Source organism: Ichthyophthirius multifiliis (assembly GCF_000220395.1).
Source record: "Ichthyophthirius multifiliis unplaced genomic scaffold scaff_1120509251394, whole genome shotgun sequence".
NCBI classification, from domain to species: domain Eukaryota; phylum Ciliophora; class Oligohymenophorea; order Hymenostomatida; genus Ichthyophthirius; species Ichthyophthirius multifiliis.
In genome coordinates this window covers 87,745-108,287 of record NW_004085916.1, presented here as the reverse complement: position 1 = coordinate 108,287, position 20,543 = coordinate 87,745, and the positions used below count along the sequence as shown (strand labels likewise).

Sequence of the window (20,543 nt, the reverse complement as noted above, 5' to 3'; positions counted from 1 at the left end):
AATTCTTGTTTTTAAAAAATTAATTATATTAAAATTAATAGGTATTTAATAATCATATTTTTTATTTATTTAAACTATCATTAAAAATAATATATTTTTAATAATATGACTATTTTACTTATTTTTCTTTTTTATTCTAAAAAAAAATTGTCATCCGTGTAAAATTTAATAATGAGTAAATACAAAATTAAAAATTTTAATATAAATAAAAATAAATATGTTTACAAGCAAATAAAAAGACTTTTAAAGAATCTAATTTAAAACTATTATAAATAAATAAATTATTATTTTCATTAATATATATAAATATGAATTATAATTAAGATATATATAAATATATATTTATATATATATTAATATATATTTATATATTAATATATAATATTATTAGAATTATTTTCTGAATTTGTTTTAAGGTATAACATTATTTTTACTTTTTATAGAAAAGTTAATTTATTTTATCTTATATAGAATATTTTAATTTAATTTTACTAAACAATTAATATTTTATATATTTTTTTATTATAAATATAATAAATTTTAATTATAAATTGATGATGTTTTTAAATATTGTTTTTAAAATAAAATAATATAAATTTGCATATAAAATTATAAAAAAATAGTTTGTGTCTAAAAAATCTTAAATAATATTTATTAAAAAAATAAATACAAAATAAACATTAATTAAATAAATGATTGATTAACAAATATTAAATAATGACGAATAAGTCCATTTTAAAGGAGAAAACATACATTTATATTTAATAAGTAATAAAACTGAAAAAGGAATAAACTTTAATCCTGGATAATTATATATAACGGCTTAGCGTGTAATATTTACTAACTAAGATGGATATATATTTTAATTAGATTATTAAACAGTAATTTCGCATGGAATATAAGATTCTTTATTAGTGTGTTATTTGCACGATAATAATTAAGATTACAACATAGAGGAAGATGAAGAAGTTGATGAAAACGAAGAAAATTAATATTTTTAATTTTTAATAAATCAAAAAAATTAATTAGTAAATATTTAAGGGGATTTTCAATTAAATTTTTCTTTTGAAGAAAAAAATATTTTTCCATTTTTATAAAATGGATTTTAAGCTTTTTCCAAATGTTCTTCTCTTAATCCAGATCCTGAAGACGAAAACTAAATAAATCCATTGGCAAATATACTTTTTGGGGAAGGAGAGGTTAATACTGGATTTGACTTTGATTCTATGATTACTGCTAAAGATATTGATGATAATAATTAATTAATTAAAAAAAATCTAAACAATGATTAAAATGATGATGAAGATGAAGATGAAGATGAAGATGAAGATGATGAAGAAGATAATGAAGAATATTATGAAAATTAAGAGGATAATAATTAATAATTTGATAAAGAGAATTAAAATGCAAATGATATGGACGTAGAATGATGATTTTTATTTAAATTAAAAATAAAATATAATATTATTTTGTCATTTTTTTATTTTTAACATATACGATAAAAATAATTTTTTTATAATTAAAACTAAAAAAAAAACTTTAGAATTTAAATTATATTATTTATTCAATTTAGTAATATTTTACATTTTAAATATTAAAATTAAAATTAGTTAGAAATATATAAAAATAAATTATATATAATTCCAATAAAGGATAATATTTTTTTGTTTAAATTAAAAATACATAATCAGCTATTTAAATATTTTTAAGTCTATTGTTTTTTATACTTTTTTATTAATTATTTACTTAAACTAATTTTCCATAGGCCTAAATAAATAAATATAAAATTATAAAAATTAATTTTAAATTTTACAGTCATTATTTTTTCACCTTCTATTTTTTTTTAAATATCATCACTCATTATTGCATCTTTTTTTTGATAAAATAAAATATGAATTGAAAAAAACCTAATAGCTTTTTTCTTCTGATTGTAGAAATAATTAATTAAAAAGGTAAATTTGCAGTTTAAATTGTTTTTTCCCCTAAAGAATCATTGATCATATCTAGAAGGCATAATTAATCACATAAAAAGTTTAATAAAAAATAAAAAAACCTTTAAAAAATTTTATAATTGCATTATTTTTTGTTTATCTGCCATTTCCTTTTTATGATTTTATTATATCTAAAAACTCTTGAAATTCGATTTCATTAGAATGATCTTTATCTACTTAGTCTATTATTTTTTTTACTTCTTCTTTAGATTCAGCAATACCTAAAGAAATCAAGGGATCTTCCAATTCTTTTAATCCAATACTACCTTTTTTAATTATAATTTTATAAACTTTAAAAATAATAATTATTACCAGAACCATCTCCATCCAAAGATTTAAAATATTATTTTAATTTGAAGCGTTCTTTATCATCAAAATCAATATATTTTTTTAAATCTCTTTTTATCAACCATTTTCTTATTTCACTTTCTTTCAACTTTTTATTATTTTCTTTAAAATCTTTTATTCTTTATTTTTTTTCTTATAACAATTCTTCATAAGAGGGCTTTTATAAATCTTTATATATAAATCAGTAAAAAATATATAAATTTCAAGAGTATTAATATAAATATATGATTTATATATATTTTTATATTAAACTTCTTGTGTTTATTAAATCAATAATATCTTATTCTGTAAATTACTAAATATTTTTTTATTTATTTTGATTAACTTTTATTATTATTACTTGGTTCATATTTAAGATTTTTTTTTATTTAATTTTTAATAAAAAGTATATGTATAAAAAAGAAATTGTTTAAAAAACAAAACCATATAATTCTATAATTATTAATTAATAAAAACAAATAAAATCTAATTATTTTTTTAATATAAAATAAAAATAATAATAAAACCTTTAAATAAAAATCAATATAAATTATTGAAATTCATAGAAAAAATATTAATATATTTAATTAACTTAAAAATATATTCTTACATTAATTAAAACAAATAAAAATGTTATTAAAATATTTAACATACACTTTATTTATTTTGTTTATTTTTATATTTTTGAATTGCTAAATATATCCTTGTTTATAAATTGTATATTTTTTATAGAATTTTTTTATAAACTTTAATCAACAAAAAAGAGTAAATAGAATAAATAATTTCCTATTTTTCGAATTTTTAAAAATAGATTACAGAAAAAATCTATATACAAGTAATATAATAATACTATTATATATATAAATAATTTTTTAATAATACATATTATATTTATAAATAATCTGCTACATATTAGATTATTTTTTAAATATTTTTTACTTAAATTACTATAAAACTAGTTCAAAGCTTTTAACATTTATAATATATTGATATATGAATTTTAATAGCACAAATTTTTATGTAGTTGAAAAAATTTAATTTTTTAATTATTATTTTGTATATTTTTTTTCTTGTCTAAAAAAAATTCTGTAAATCAATAAAATTTTGTATAATTTAATTTAAAAATGCTAATAAAAACTTTAAAAAATAATAGTTTAAATATCGCCTTTTAGTATTCATTAATAGCAATAAAATTTTGAAAATTATATTCGGTATTTATTCTAATTGTCTTAAATATTATATTTCATTGTAATTTTTTTTTTTTTTTTAAACAAATTGTGATTAACTAAGCTTATCATAATTATCAAAAACTTAGTAAAATAAACATTTATTTTAAAAAAAAATTAATAAAAAATGACTTAATCTATAAAAAAATTAATAGTATTTCATTAAAAAATTGTTTTAAAAAAGTAATTATTTATAATAATAATAAAAAATACAAATTTAGTAAATTAAAATTTTTGAATGAAAATAAATTTAAATCAATTAAATAATAATAATAAATTATTAATATAAATAAACAAAATTCAAAGAAATGAGTATTAACTTATTTAACGATAAATTATCATTAAGTTCAAATGAAGAAGATGATTAATAAGAAGAATACCATTCAGAATAAAATAATTCTTTTTTTTAATAATAAAGTTCTTTTTCAAGCACTAAAAAAACCAATACAAAATAGTAATAAGAATTGAATAATATTAATAAAATATAATAAAAGTATGATTTTTCAAAAAAAAGTAATAAAAATAGTAAAATTAAAAATATATTTTTCAAAAAAAGATCTTGAAATTTTTCCTTATTTAAAAGATACAAACTCTTCGGAATTAATACTAGATTATAGAAATAATAATTTAAATAAATTTAATCTATAGTTTTCAGAAAATGTACTTGAAATAGATTTGAGTTTTAATAAGTTTGTATTTCTAACAAATATAACTGGAAGAAATATAAAAAAACTTAATTTAAGTCATAACAGATTAATTAATATAGAAGGATTAACATAAGAATGCAATAATTTAGAAGAATTAAATTTAAGTTTTAATTTAATTGGAGATTATTAATTGAATATATTTAAAAAATTTAAATAATTAACAGTATTAAATTTAAGGCATAATAATTTTAAAGGAAAGGAATTCTTAGAATTTTTTAAAGGAAACAATAATTTAATGATTTTAGAAGCACAATAAAATAATATAAAAGAAATAGATTTTTAGAATTAGATGCTTTATATTGAGAATTTAGATTTATCCGAGAATAAAATTACTTCTTTTATTTTTTCAAATAATTAATTCGTAAACAAAATCCAAAAGTTAAATCTTTAATAAAATTAAATATAATAAATCGAAATAAGTTCTTTAAATAATCTTAAAGAAATAAATATTAGTTAAAATAAATTAAAAGGATTAGTTTATTTATAAAACGAGAATTTATAAATAATAAATTGTTCTCATAATTAAATAAGTAGTTTAAAAATAAATAAAAAAAATTAAATTTCTTATCTAAATATTTCTTATAATAATATTTGTGACATTTCTTTTGTTTCTGAAAATTTAATTAACCTAAATTATTTGAATTTAGAATACAATTTGATTTCAAATATCGATTTTTTTATTTTGCATATTTAAAAACTGATAAATTTAAAGGATATATTTTATTCTAATAATCCTATTTCAGAAAACGAATTTAATTGTTAAAAAATTAAAATATTCTTATCAAACTCTAATTAAATGGCTTTTAATAATAAATTGGATTTTTCTATGTAAAATGACAATGAAATAAATGAAAATGAAGATATAATTTTTAATAATAAATTAAATTTTTCTATGTAAAATGACAATGAAATAAATGAAAATGAAGAAATAATTTTTAATAAAATTTTAAACGACTTATAATATACTTGTAAACAAAATTTATCTTTATTAGAAAATTATTTAAGAAATTCCAATTTTAATTTAATAATTGAAAAAGATAATAGTCTTTTATTACTAATGAATTAATTTATTATAAAATAATTTTAAATAAAATACTCAAATAATGTTTATGAAAATAAATATTTTATAAAAGCTTAGTAATTATTGAACTCAAATTACGAAACTTTCTAGCCATATTAATCATAGTCATAAACTTTGAGAGATAAAAATTTAGAGGAATAATAAACATAGTAAATATATATTATGAATAACTAGATTTAACCATAATTATAAAAAGAAAATGATATAATATTAAAAAATTAAAATTTTATTTAAAAAAATGAAGTTAAAAATAATATAAATTACCATAATAGTGCATAAAATAGTAAGAGTCTAAATTTGAAAATAAATATAGAAGAAAACTAATAATAAGATTTAAAAATTTAATGTTTAAAAATATTTAATTAATATGTCAAAAACTATAATAATAATAAAAATAACAATATAGAACATAAAATATAATCTAAATACTTAACTAATATGATTAATGAAGTTTTCAACTTATAAGAATTCTAATATAGTATTTAAAACATAGAAGATTTCATTTATCAATAAAAACTATAAACTTTAACTAATTTTTCTTAATTTTACAATATAGTGATTAAATTTATTTACGATTAATAAAGTATTTTAAAAAATAATACTTAGAGTGATGATATAGACGAATTTAATAAATAAAAAATAAATTTAAGGTAAGAAAGCAGATGTAAATCATTAGAATTACAAAATAAAAATTATTACATTAATTAAAAAATAAATAATAATGATAATATAAAAATAATAGGTTCAAAATGTAATTAAGCAGTAAATAAAATAAAATATAATGAAAAAAAAATTAATTGTAATAAAAATGATGAAGATAATTAAATATGTAATGAATAAAAAAGCAGAATTATAAATATTAATAATAATAATAATAATTAGTTATAATTAAAATTTAGTTAAATAAACCATATTAATAATAATAACAAAATTTCAATTTTTTAAGATGAAGAAAACATTAACAATAATATTAATGATAATGATAATTCATTTTTTTCAAATTTTACAGATAATAAAATTTTAAACTTTTTACAAAAAAAATAATAAAAATTTATTAAAAGTAATGAAAATTATTAAAATATCTTTTTTAATATTAGTGATGATTAAAGCAATATTTATATTTGCCAAAATCTAATACATTTGAATGATATATATGATTAAGATAGTGAAATAATTTTAAATTTAATTAAATTATATATTTAATGGAAAGAAAATACTTTTTATATATAAAAAATAAATTAAAATTTTAACTCTTTAAATTTAATTGAACATGTATATTAAAATTAAGAAGAACATTTTTTAGTATATAATTTATTATAAAAGTTCAACTTTTAGTTAATAAAATTAGCCAAAAGTATAAACTTTTAAGAATTAATTATTTTTCAATAAAAAATAAAATAAATTTCAGCAGAAAATTTAAATGAGAACAATTAATATTTAGCATAAATTCAAAACTTTAATGTAGGAATATATTAATCAGAATTTTGCATTTTATTTTATCAGCCTTTGTTGCTTTTTTATTCGTCTAATATTTAGAATTTAGGTTAAATTTTTTGAGTAATCTTCATTTAGTAATGTCTTTAAAGAATAACATATTGTTTTTTCGTTAAAGATTAACTATGCCATTAAATAAAAGGATTTGTAAATTTATTTTATATATATTTCATAATTTTTATTTATTTATTAGATATTATTAGTAAAAGAAATCAAATATTATGTTTAATAATTTACATAAGGTGAATTAAACCTTTAAATGGAGAATTTTGTTATGTTATGTATTTTTAGGAAGATGTTTTATTGAAAATAAAAATTATTTTAATTAATAAGAACAAAATATTTAGCTTTTTAAAAATCTTTAAAAGTTTTTTTTTAAAAAATAAATTATATATTATATTTAATTCATTTTTATAAGATAAGGATATTCTTCTATTTATTTCCAAAAAAATGATATTTTTGTTAGTTTAGACAATTAATTATGTTAACCTTTGTACATGTGTGAATATTATTGTTGATTTTTAAAAATATTAAAAAACTAGCAAGTTTATTACGTTCATCTTTTATATAATATATTTTTTTTCATTTGGTTTATTATTAAAATATTATTAAAAAATAATAAATAATAATGCTAACATTTTTTAAATTATTTTATCTGATTAAGAAAACAATAAATAAACTGTTGTTTAATATATAAAACTAATTTATTTAAAAAAATAATAGATATAATTTTATAAATAAGATATATATATAAAAGTATGAAAACTTTAATATGTCCATTAACTAAAAATCCAATTACATAATAATAATTTAACTTAAAAAACACATTAATAAATGGTCAAGCCTTTAATTGGTTTAGAAAAGACATTTCAAACTCAATAGAATATCGAGGAATATTAGGAAATAATATAATAGATTTTAAAGTAAATTAAGATGACTAAATATTATTTTAAGAATATCCCAAAAATGATAAAATAGATGAATTATTAGCAGACTATTTAAATTTGAATATAGATTTGGAAAAATTATGTGAAAAATGGTGTGAAAACGATTCATACTTTAAAAGCTGTTATTAAATAAAAGGTTTAAAAGGTATAAGAATCCTCAGGTAAAACCCTTTTGAATGTTTAATAAGTTTTTTATGTTCGTAAAATAATAATATTCCAAGAATAACATCAATTTTAAAAAGATTAAGGGAAAATTTTGGATAAGAAATAACATTTGAAAATCCCCAAAATGAGAAATATTTTAGTTTTCCAAATCTATATTAATTAAAAAAAGCAAATGAAAATACTCTTAGAGAGCTTGGATTAGGATATAGAGCAAAATATATAGTAAAAACTATAGAATTATTAGAAGAAAAAGGAGGAGAAGAATATTTATTTGGGCTAAGAGGAGATAAAGATAAATAATAAAAACTTATTTAATTTCATGGCATAGGAAAAAAAGTTGCTGATTGCATTTCTTTATTTAGTTTAGATGATTTTAATGTTATACCAGTTGATACCCATGTTTTTTAAATATATAAAAATGTTTATAAAAAGAAAGGGAATAATGATAAATATGAAAATATTAATGAATTTTTTAGATGTCTATGGGATAATTATCCAGGATGGGCTTAACAAATTGTTTTTGCAGCAGAACTTCCATAATTTAAGTAAAATCAAATTAATGAAATTTTATAAGGAAATAAGAAAAAAGTTTCAAAAAATGAAGAGAAAAATAATGAGAATAAAATTTTATCTCTTAAACAAAAAAAAAAAAAATGATTTATATAAATTTTCGTTTTTAAAAAAAACATTATATAAAAATATTATTTTAATATAATATATAAGCTTGAGACTTTATTTAATGCGTATTTTAATATAATCACTGATATTATCGTTACATTAATTTAATTTGACTTGATTTATATACTACTTGTTCATATTTTTTTTTCTGTAATTTTATACTAAAATTCAATTAAAAAGAAAGCCTGTTATCCCACTTTTTTTTATTGAGTTTTTTTAAAAATAAAAATTAATATGAAAAATCATAAATTATATAAGTTAAACTATTAAAAAATATGGCTTAAATACTATTATATTTTAAAATTAAATATTTAAATTTTAAAAAATAATGAAAAATATTTTTATTAATATTGAAATTTATAAAATAATATTTTTATATTTATTTTTTTATAAAATATCTTTTATAATTATATATCTTTATATTTTAATATATTTGAATATCCAAAATTAGTATGAAAAAATATATTGAGAAATATTTGCAAAAATTGAAAAAAAATTTGTCGACATGAAGACTAAACTTTTTTTCTGGTACTCAAATAATTTTTTCTTGGAATTTTAAATAATATTTAATTAATTTTATAGATTATACTAATATTTAGTCATTATTATATTTTAAAAAATTATGGCCAAAAAAAATTATAAAACAAAGTTAGGGAGTGTAGTAAAAATATTCAAATTAAAATGTAATAAGATCTTGATATAAAAATCTTAATGCCGATAATTTTAATTATTTCAAAATTAATTTGATATTTTTAATAAATGAGAAATATAATAATTATGTATTTTTAATGTGAAAGTAAATACTAAAACGTAAATATTTTTATTAATAGAAAATTTTTTAATATAGTAAAAAAGTAAAAATAATTAATTTACAACTATAAAATTAATCAAATATTATATAGTAAACTATATTTTTTAAGTAAATTTATAAATAAAATATAGATAAAACAAAAAGAATAATAATGTAATAATCTTTACATTATTATTAAATTCATATCTATAAAAATTAAGTTTATAATATATATAATACCAAAATACAATATATAGCAAACTAATACTATAAGTAAAAGTTAAATTTTATATTTTTCAAATAATTTTAAGAATATAATAATAAAATTTATTTGCAAAAAGTGAAGGTGTCATTTTATTTGTCTCACATGTATAAATTTTGTTGTTATTTATAATTTAAATAATATATTATTAGTATATATTTTTAATCAATTGAAAAAAGGCTAATAAATGATGATTTTTTAATATATTATAGGGTACCTAAAAAAGCAATGTATTTAAAAAAAATAATATTTTGCATAACAAAAAAATATTTTTTAAAAAAATATAAAGTAAAAACAGCTATAAAAAAATAAGTTTAAGTATATATAATATTTCCCTTTTTATTTATATATTTATTTATTAATTATTTAAATATAATAGTAATATATAAAATATATTTTAATTTAAGATTTTAGCCAGATTGCGCAGTTAAATTAAAAAACAAGTTAAATTTTAAAAAAATAAAATAATCAATTAAACTAAATAATGTGTAAAAGAATATAAAAAAAAATTAGCTTTATCTATAATAACTTTTAATAAATAATTTAAGCAATTAGTATTTCAACAAAAATTTTCCAATTTAAAAGTTAATAATCTCAGCTTTTCACTCTAGGGATATTTGAAAATATAATTGATAATCAAACTAATTAATATATAATAAACTAAAAATAAATCATAATTTATATTTTTTTTTATACAAATCAGTTTTAAAAAAATGTTACATTTATTATAATTATATAAAACTAATTTATAATTTTTTTTTTTTTAATAATTAACTCTATTTAAGTAAGACTTGTCTACATTTAGATTAATATAAAAAGCGGTTACAGTATTTTAATATGAACATATAAAACTTGTATCTTTTTTAATTTCCTTAAAAATAATTAATAATTTTAGAAAAAATTAAAAACACATTAAATATTTTTTTGCATATATATAATGTGTATTGATAACATTAAATAAACTTAATTTAAAAGTTAAATTCTATAAATTTCAATTCAAAAATATTATAAAAATAACTTGTAGCCATATATATAAATTATAAAAAAGACACTAAATTTAACATTTAACTTAAAAATAAAAATAATGATTTTAATATATTTATTATCTTAATTATTATTAGGAAAAAATTAGTTAATCAATTATACTAACAAATATTAATGAAGAAAGTTATATAGATGTCAATTATTAATAAATAAATTAATTAATTATATTAAACAAAAAAATGAATATTTGAGAAATAAAAAAAAAATTTGAAGTAAAACAATAATGAATTTGGTTATACAAAATATTTATTTTCTTGTAAAAAATATCCATAATAATAATAAATACAAGCAGAATACTAATATAAATAGCTGAATTTATAATTAAAAATTTTCAAATAGAAATAAAGCAAAATAACTAAATTTATACTAATTTTTTAACTTTAAAATAAATATTATTAAATTGTTATTATTTTTTTGTTAAGTTTTCTAGCCCTCAAACTAAATTTAATAATTTGGTAAAAAACTTTGAATTAATAAATTTAAATATAAATTAAATGAAGTATAAAAGCAAAAGATAATGAAAATAATTAATATAATAAATATTTCTATATAAAAAGTTAATATTAAGTAAATGTCAAATAACATAAATTTTAATAATTAAAAAAGAGAAGTTTTAAATATTTTTCTTTGCTATACTTCAAATTGGCCACTTTAATAAAATTACTTTTCTAATTTTGATTTTATTATTATTTTATAATATAATTTTATAATTATTAAATCTATTAATTGATATTTTAAATTATTATATCCTATTACTTATTTAAACTTTTTTAATTTTATTATAAATTAATCTAATTTTCTTAATTTGTTTATCTTTATCTTATTTCACTTTTTTTGTAGGTCTTTCAGGACAATTAATATTTTATAATGTCGATCAGAAAAAATTTTATTTTGTATTGGCTTTTAAATAAAAAATGTTTTTCTGAATTTTAATCATAAAATAAAATCATGTTATGAAATACTTAGTCATTTAATATTAAATTATTATCTATTTAAATAATACGTGTTTATAAAATATCTCCACTGTTATTTTATATTTCTTATCTCTTTATTTATATTTATTGATATATTTTTTTATATTACATCTACATTCAAGGCATTTTAAACAACAACAAAAACTTTATTTATTTATAATTTATTTGTAAATAATATATTTTTAAATAATTTATATAAATTATTGCATTAACATAAGAAATCGGATTACTAAATTTTGTTTAAAAATATTATCTTTTTATTTATTATTAACATACAAAAAGAAGAATTAAAAATACTTATCAATATTAGAAAGATTAATTTTATATTGTTTTAAATAATTTATAAATTTAAAGTAATCAATTTAAATATAATTTATTAAATATATTTATTATTAAAAAAAAAGATATCAACATAAAAAGCATAATTATATATTTAAAAATAATGAGAAAAATTATAATAATTTCAATTTTAATTATTTTTATATCTTTCGGAACTTTGTATTTATCAAGTTATATTCAGTATTTAGAAAATTAACAAAATTAAAGTAAAATAATATAAAAACAATCAGATGATGTAATCTAGGAAGATAATGTTTTCGTCTTAAATGATAATAACTTTAATAAATTTATATAAAATAAAGACTTTGTTTTGGTTGAATTTTATGCTCCATGGTGTGGACATTGCAAAATGTTAGCTCCTGAATACTCTAAAGCAGCAGAAAAAATACATAATCAAATAAATAATAATATATATTTATCAAAAGTTGATGCAACATAAAATGAAATACTTTCAATTTAATATTAAATAAATGGATTTCCAACGTTTAAATTTTTTATTAGGGGAAATCCTATAAATTACACAGGAGGAAGAACAGAAAGTGAAATTATAAATTGGGTTTAAAATAAATCAGGACCAATTTCTACTTTAATAATAACCGAAAGTCAATTGTAAGAATTCAAACAAAAAAATGATATTTTTTTAGTTTATTTTGGTAAATATTAAATTATTTTTATTTCAAGTTAAATTATTTATAAATAGGAAATAACGAAAACGACAAAAGTTTCAATGATTTTAAGGAAGTTGCGATGTAAACATAAGATATAAGATTTGGTCATATATTTGATAAAAAAATTAGACTATAAGAATGCTCAAAGACAGAAAAAAAATAAGTAGATGAGGATTAAGAAAATTTATTAATTATAATGTATAAAAAATAAGATGGAGAGTTCAACAAAATATTTTTTGAAGATTAATAATTCAAAGCTCATTAATTATAATAATTTATTTAAAAAAATGAATTACCTTTAATTATGGGCTTTAACGAAAAAGCAGTAGAAGTTATATACAAAAGAAACAAAGATGCAGTTATTTTAGTTTGTTGGATAAACTGCGAAAAAGAAGAAGAAGTACTCAAATAATTAGCAAAAAGAAAAGATAAAGAATTTAATATTCAATTCATGATTAGTAAAATTGACGATGGGTTTGATTATTTTGAAAGATTAATTGATTTTGTTGGATTATAATAATAAGAGTAACATTAGATTGTCTATGCTCATCCAATTGGTAAAGGTGAAGAGTTAATAAGATATATCTTAAGTTAATAAATTATTAATCAAGAAATCATAATAGAGTTTATTGAAGGCGTTCAAACAGGAAAAATAGTTCCTTTTTATAAAAGTTAACCAATCCCGGATGAAGATGCTAATGATATTATTAAAGTTATTGTCGGATAAAATTTCAAATAAAAAATAATTGATAATTAAAATGATTTTTTAGTCTTATTTTATGCTTCTTGGTGTGGAAAATCTAAAGAATTCGAACCTAAATATCAATAATTAGCAAAATTATTAAAACCAAATAAAAATCTTACTTTGACAAAAATTGAAGGAAGCGAAAATGATATTCCCGAAATATATTATAAAGGTTTTCCTACGCTTTTTGTATTTTAAAGTTTGAATAAATAATAACCTTTTATATATGAAGGAAAAATGGAAGTTGATGAAATTCTTAATTGGCTCAAAGAAAAAATTAAGTAATTATTATATTTATATAAATTTAATTAAATATTATTTTTATTGATATTATAGTTATCAATTAATTTTATAAAAAGAAGAATTTTGATTTTTTAAACAACTTAAATCTTCATTATTTTATTATATGAAAATAAAAAGATTATTTAATGTAATAATTTTATAATTATGTTTTTTTTATAAGTATTCAAGCAATTTCAATTATTTAAATACTCCATTTAAAATAAATGCATTTTTTAAATTTATAAAAAAAATATTTGTTTCATAATTATGAGTTAGACTAAAATAAAAAACTACTTTTAATTTCTTTAGATTCTTTTTAAGAACACAATTTTTTAGATTAAATTTCTTTCTATTTGCTATTTAAATTACATTTTTGATTATACTTTGATTATTTTTATTATTGTTAATATTAAAGATGGTAGAATTTAATATTTTCTAAATATTTTTACTTTTTCAAAAGCTAATTTTATTTTTTTTATTATTTTTTTGCTTCTCTTTCAGTTCTTTAACAAGGAGCAAAAGGATGGGATCTAGCTTTATGGCCTCCTAATTTTTATTTTGTTTCAAATTGCTTTTTACATATTAAGCATATAAATTATTTCTTTCCATTTACCATCATTACAGATGGAAATTTTTAAAAGTTTTGTATTTTTTTATATTTTAGTACTTTTATATAGTACTTTTTTAACAATATTATTATTTCTGTATTTTATTTGGTAAAATTTCTTATATATAATTTTATTATTTTTAATTCTATATCTATTCTATGTTTTGATTTATTTTAGTAATATTAACTTCTGTATTCTAAAATTTAATGATATTTTAAAATTATATTATAAATTATTTTACTTTTTCTTGACTAAGATTATTGCTTAATTTACAAATACTATCACTATTTAAATAAGAATAGTTAAAAAAGACATCATCTTGTTCTCTGTTTTCATAATAATAATTAAACTATTTCTAATCTTTATAAGAATAAAAATTTGAATTTAAATCTTCTTTTCTATCATCTAAATTTAAATAAAGCTAAAAATCATGAAAAGATTAGCTATTTTGATCCTGATTATATTCAAATTGCATTACTTCTACTATTTTTTTCAAAAATTATCAATATAATATTATTTTGAGTTGATTTTTTGTTACAAAAAAATTAGTTTTTAATAAGTATTAGTTAAATTTATGAATTTTCATATTTTTGCTTAGAATCGTTATTAATAAAATTTAAAGAAAGTTTTCTAAAATAATCTTTATTAATTAAAAATGCCAATAATAAAAAAACTTAAAAAATTAATAAATTTAAATTAAATAAATAATAAAATAATATTAAATTTTATATTAATATAAAAATAAAAATTAACCTCAAAATAAATATTTTTAAAAAGAAATAAAATAAATAAATGGGTTCAACTTAATTAAAATAATCAAAAACAGATGAAAGTTTATCAAAAGAGTATCAATATTTCTTACATGAAGTAAAATAAAATGATGAAAGATATGGTTAAAATATAAGAATATATAAATAAATAAATTCTTAAAAGAATGCAGCAATAATAACAAAAAAATTAGAAGATTAAATATTATGTTACACATAATATTAATATTAATTATAGCTTACTTTACTAAAGCATCCAGCACTTTTGAAAATAATAGGGGTAAAAAAGAAAGAAAAAAGACATTTGTGTTCAAATATATATAAAGTAAAGACTTTAATTGAATATGCAGATATAGATTTAAGTAAATAAATAGAAAACAGGAAAATTCTTCAAGAGCAAATAAAAAGTTTACCAATAAAAATATTAGAAGAAAACCAAAACATAAATTTCGAAGAAAATGAAATTTGGTATATTTTAGCTGGCACAATATCTGGTTTATCTTATTTATATGAAAGATAAATAAATCATGGAAACATTAGACTTTAAAATATATTTATTGATAAAGAAAATAAACTAAAAATTGCAATTCCAAATAGCTTTATTAATCAAGGAATTAATTCTTTTACTGAATGCTTAATTTTGGGTTGTGAAAGTTAATAAATTTACATTTCTCCTTAACTTTTCAAATAAATTTAATTTTCAGGTCAAAAGATAAAGTATGATTTAGAGAAAAACGACGTTTTTTGTCTAGGATTGTGTGTTTTGGAATGCTGCTTAATGGAAAGTATTTAAGATATTTTCAACTTTTAAAATTTTTAGATTAATTTAGAATATTAGTTTAAGAAGTTGAAAAATATGGATATATATTCTAACTATTTATGTAATTTTTTAGAAGAAATGATGGTTTTGGATGAATTTTAAAGATAAAATTTTGACTATTTTTATAATAAAATTATATCTCTTGCTGAAAACAGTGATATTAAAATTAATAATTGCATTTAAAGCTACGATTTAGCTTCTAATAAATATACATAATGGATTATTACAAATAACTTTAACATTTAAATAAATTAAGATTCAGTAATTAATGAAAGTTTTGATAATAATTTGGCATAAACTTTATAAAAAAACACTTAAATAGCTTCCTTATAAAGTGCATCTCCTGAAAGGTTAAAAGAATTTAGTCAAGAAACAAATTAAGAATTAGATAATAATTTTCCAACAGGGAATTTTCCTTTGAATACTTAAAATTACATAAATAATGGTAACTTTTAATAAAACAATCATAATTTTATTATAAACAAATTTATGGAAAATCCTTAATTATATGTTCATTATTTAAACTAATAAGAAATATTGTAATTAATTTAATATTTTAGTGATTAGTAAATAATTAAAAACGATTTTATTTAAAACTAATAACATTGTAATTTTTATAATTAAAAATTAAATTTTAACAATCTAAATATCAATTATAATAATCTGAGTAACCATGATTAGAATTTTAATAACAAATATTTTTAATAAAATAATTGATTTCATAATTATGATTAAAATTAATAGTAACATTATGTTTAGAATTTATATTTTTCCGGAAACTAATGATATATTAAATAATATTATAGTAATAAATATTTATATATTTTTTATTTTATAAAACAGATAAAAATAATATTTTTTTCTCTTATAATTAATATAAAATTTTTAATAAAATTAATAAAATTATTGTTATATTATAAACTGCAATAAAATTAATACATAATCTTAAAAAATAAAATAAAATAAAATAAAATAAATTATTTGAATTTTTTAAACTATGAAATACTCATTTCCATAACCTCTTCCAGATAAATCATTAGTTAGTTGGGATATCCCTGGTTTAAATTAAAAAATAAAATATTTTTTTTTCTCTTTTTTATAATAATAAAAAAGGTGCTAGATCAAAATTTATTGAAAAAGAAATAAAAAATAAAGAGCGTATCATAAAAGAGTATACAAAATTTCTAATAAAAAGATAAAATAAATTTTTTATAGTTATAGTCCACCTATTCCAAGGCCTTAAAAATTAGATTATGTAATTCATACAAGGCATGAATTAAATCCTTAAATATGTAAAGGTAATCCAAATTAAATATAAATTCCATAAGGAGATGCTTTTTAGTTGGGAGGTAAAAAGCATTTTACTATATTTAAAGGTGAAATTTAAGAATAAAAATCATTATAAAACCCATATAATTAACCTAAAAATGTTGAATATGAAAAAGTTATAAAAATAATTTATTTTTATTTAAAATAATTCAATAAAAAAGTCTGAATATCCTAGAAATTTAAATGTAGCAGATATAGATGGAGCAGTTCCAGGGACTTTAGTTAGTAAAGTTGTAAAAAATAAATAATTAGCAGATAAACTATTATAAGAAAAATAAGGTACATTTTATTTTCAAAAAAATACTTAAAATTATAAAGAGATATAAAAGAAAGCGCAAGATAATAATAATAAGAACTAAGAAAATTATTAAGATTCATTGGATATTTTGAAAAACTAAATGCAAGATTACAAAGATAGGCATTTTTATAAAAATTTAAATTTAGAAAATCCTTATGCACCAATAAATGATCCTAAATATAATCCTGAATTAAAGAAGAAAATAGAGGAAATGTAAGAAAAAGAAGAATTAAGTAAAAAAAGTTAATAATCTTAAAGACATGTTTATTAAAAAGAAAATACATCTGCAAATTAATAAGAACATGATAAAAATTAAATGTAATAATTATAAGACGAATAACATTATTTAAGGCAATCTTAATATGGAATTAATATATAAAATGATAATTCATAAAAACATGATAGCTACACCGAATAAAAAAATTACTAACATTCAGACTATAATTAATAATAATATGATGATATACAAACCCCACTACAATAAAAACAAATAAATTAATTATAGGAGAATTAATAATAAGAAAAGTATTAATAAATAAAATAATATCCTTAACCTGTTTATAACTTAGGAGGATATTAACTGTCTAAAAATGGGTAAAGAATGAATCCAACTAACTTTTCATATGCAGGTAAAGAGTTAGCTAATTAAGATATAATCTTTAAACACAATATAATTGCAAACAAAATTAGTTCTTATCCTAAAAATAAAAATTAAACATTAAATAATACTTTAAACACTTTACAAGTACATTAATCCAAAAATTAAGTGGAAAAGTAAATAAAATAACAAAAATAAATATGTTATTTTTAAAAAATATAATAAAAAAAGTATCTTAAAGAATAATACAATTAATAATGATCTTTAACATTAAAATTTAGATTGTTATTAAAAAAATAATTCTAAAATACCTGTATACAATAGTCCATAAATAGAAAATTATCAAAGCTTAAAATAAGTAAATTAAAATTAACAAAATAAAACACCTTTTGGTGCTCCATTTTCATATAATCCTTAAGAATATAAAACGTAAGATATGGTTGATTTAAATAATCACTAATAATTATAATAAATCGAAAAATAAATTGATGTTAATTAAACAAGAATAGGTTAAATTTAAAGTCTATCTCCCGAAATAAAAAATCCAAATATTAAATAAACTTTAAATTAAAATTACTCAGCTTATAAAGCTGATAATTATTATAATTCCTAAATACTTTCACCTTATAATAAAGAAATAGGTAATTTTACATTAATAGTTTGTCATTTTTATATTTTATTTAGATAATAATGATAATCAATATAAATAAATAAATAATGTAAACTAAAGAGATTTTATAAATAATAAGATTATTTAGTAACATTTTTTAATTAACTTATTATATATTTTAATATATTTAATAGGGCAAAAGCTATAAGAAATTTATCAGATCTAAGAATTAAATGAGAATATTGTGAAATATTAATATTATATATAATTTATAATTTAAAAAAAAAATACAAAATAAGAATTAAAATTAATATTGATTTATATATTATTCTTATAAAAAAATATTCAAAAAATTAATTAAATTTAATTTAATTTAATAATTTTTTTTTCAAATATTATCAATGTAAATTTTATAGTAATACATATAATAATTTTAATATTTCATTCAATTACTTGATTTGGTCATGAATCTAAAGTCATCTTAGTATTTAAATATTAATTTTATATATTAAAAAAGCTAAAAATAATAAAGTACTTAAAAAAAAGTAATTTTTTAACAAGATAAAAGTTAATAAAATAATAAATAATAAATTTTATATCTAAAAATCAAATCACTTTTAAATTGAAAGGACAAAGACATAAAACATTTTTATTTAAAAAGATACAGTTAATTAACTAAAGACTATATTTAAAGTAATTAAGGTCTATAATATAAAAAATAGTTTAAACCTTTATTAAATTGTAGAATCTTGTCAAACATTTAATAACTAAAATTAGTTTTTAGATAAAAATTAAAAAAACTCATGAAAATAATACTTCAAAAGAAAAATTTAAAAATAATAAAATTAATAAATAAAAAAAATTTAGAATATTTAGTTACTAATTAATATTTATATGATTCTAAATCAGATTTTAAATATGTAAAAAATATTATATTATAAAATCTAATTTTTTATTATTAATTTAATAAAGTTTAGAATTTAAATTAGAGCTTTGAAATTGGTATATTATATAATAACCACTTTAAATTTCTTTACAAAAGAAAAAATAACTTTAAAATTATTTTAATGAAATTAATAATAATTTAATTAATGGAATAAGAAAATCAAAAAATAAAAAGAATATCAATAGGGAAAAAAAATATAAACTTATGATTTAAGAAAAAAAGAAAATATAGAAAAGAATAAAGAGTTATAAATAAATATACTAAAATATTAAATGAAGGAATTAAAATAAATAATTAAACTCCTAATGACATGAAAATAATAAAAATATAGGTGATTATAAAAAAAATTGAATTTGATTTCACCTTTTTTTATATTTTGAATTTATCATAATAATTTTTATTTTTTATAGTAGTATATATTTAAATTATTATTTTTTTAAAAAAATTATTTTAGCTTTTATTCTTCCTAATAAATAATATTGAATTAGCATTTTTTTATGAGTATTTTTTTAAGATTTATATAAAAAAAAAAACCTCAGAAATATACTACAAAGTGAAAATATATTTTAATAGATTCATTATGTTTCGGCTTAGTTCAAACAAATCTTAAATTTATTTAAACGCTGCTATAAATCCTATAAATCATGATAATGATATTATATTTTTTAATTGTATGGAAAGGAAGGGAAGCACATTTCATATATTCTTAGAAAAATAAATATTTTTTACAATAAGTAGGTTATGAATAAATAAATAAATTTATTAAAAATTTAAAAATTAAATATTAAAAAATATCAAATAACTTTTTATTTTTGAAAAATAAAATCTAGCTTTTTAAAAAATAACT

At 15.8% G+C, this 20,543-nt stretch overlaps 3 protein-coding genes across 3 annotated transcripts, besides 18 other annotated features; 2 read left to right on the top strand and 1 right to left on the bottom strand. All coding sequences in view use genetic code 6, as the record gives it.

The window, feature by feature from the left end:
* Window positions 1-313: 313 nt before the first annotated feature.
* Window positions 314-381: a microsatellite.
* Window positions 325-381: a microsatellite.
* Window positions 325-385: a microsatellite.
* A 43-nt stretch (window positions 386-428) lies between these two features.
* Window positions 429-493: a microsatellite.
* Window positions 494-1,226: 733 nt separating this feature from the next.
* Window positions 1,227-1,430, top strand: IMG5_194770 (hypothetical protein; the record flags this gene model as incomplete). Its single annotated transcript, XM_004024931.1, has 1 exon — window positions 1,227-1,430. One exon carries the CDS (start codon window positions 1,227-1,229, stop codon window positions 1,428-1,430), a length of 204 nt encoding a protein of 67 aa, XP_004024980.1.
* Window positions 1,294-1,343: a microsatellite.
* Window positions 1,294-1,352: a microsatellite.
* A 257-nt stretch (window positions 1,431-1,687) lies between the features above and the next one.
* IMG5_194760 (hypothetical protein) lies at window positions 1,688-2,706 on the bottom strand (the record flags this gene model as incomplete). Its single annotated transcript, XM_004024930.1, has 8 exons — window positions 2,680-2,706; window positions 2,592-2,634; window positions 2,304-2,507; window positions 2,054-2,257; window positions 1,908-2,003; window positions 1,814-1,869; window positions 1,747-1,767; window positions 1,688-1,711 (listed from the first exon to the last, which is right to left on the bottom strand). The coding sequence occupies exons 1-8, from the start codon at window positions 2,686-2,688 to the stop codon at window positions 1,688-1,690; spliced, it is 657 nt and encodes a 218-aa protein (XP_004024979.1). The 5' UTR covers window positions 2,689-2,706.
* A 453-nt stretch (window positions 2,707-3,159) lies between these two features.
* Window positions 3,160-3,220: a microsatellite.
* Window positions 3,221-5,052: 1,832 nt separating this feature from the next.
* Window positions 5,053-5,198: a microsatellite.
* A 1,171-nt stretch (window positions 5,199-6,369) lies between these two features.
* Window positions 6,370-6,413: a microsatellite.
* Window positions 6,414-8,896: 2,483 nt separating this feature from the next.
* Window positions 8,897-8,940: a microsatellite.
* A 2,473-nt stretch (window positions 8,941-11,413) lies between these two features.
* Window positions 11,414-11,472: a microsatellite.
* Window positions 11,473-11,741: 269 nt separating this feature from the next.
* Window positions 11,742-11,793: a microsatellite.
* Window positions 11,794-11,842: 49 nt separating this feature from the next.
* Window positions 11,843-11,881: a microsatellite.
* A 167-nt stretch (window positions 11,882-12,048) lies between these two features.
* Window positions 12,049-12,078: a microsatellite.
* A 176-nt stretch (window positions 12,079-12,254) lies between these two features.
* On the top strand, window positions 12,255-13,876 carry IMG5_194750 (thioredoxin family protein, putative). The gene is made up of 2 exons (XM_004024929.1): window positions 12,255-13,719; window positions 13,775-13,876. Exons 1-2 carry the CDS (start codon window positions 12,773-12,775, stop codon window positions 13,806-13,808), a joined length of 981 nt encoding a protein of 326 aa, XP_004024978.1. The 5' UTR covers window positions 12,255-12,772; the 3' UTR covers window positions 13,809-13,876.
* Window positions 13,877-14,988: 1,112 nt separating this feature from the next.
* Window positions 14,989-15,052: a microsatellite.
* Window positions 15,004-15,080: a microsatellite.
* A 1,784-nt stretch (window positions 15,081-16,864) lies between these two features.
* Window positions 16,865-16,892: a microsatellite.
* Window positions 16,893-19,574: 2,682 nt separating this feature from the next.
* Window positions 19,575-19,616: a microsatellite.
* Window positions 19,617-20,543: the final 927 nt, after the last annotated feature.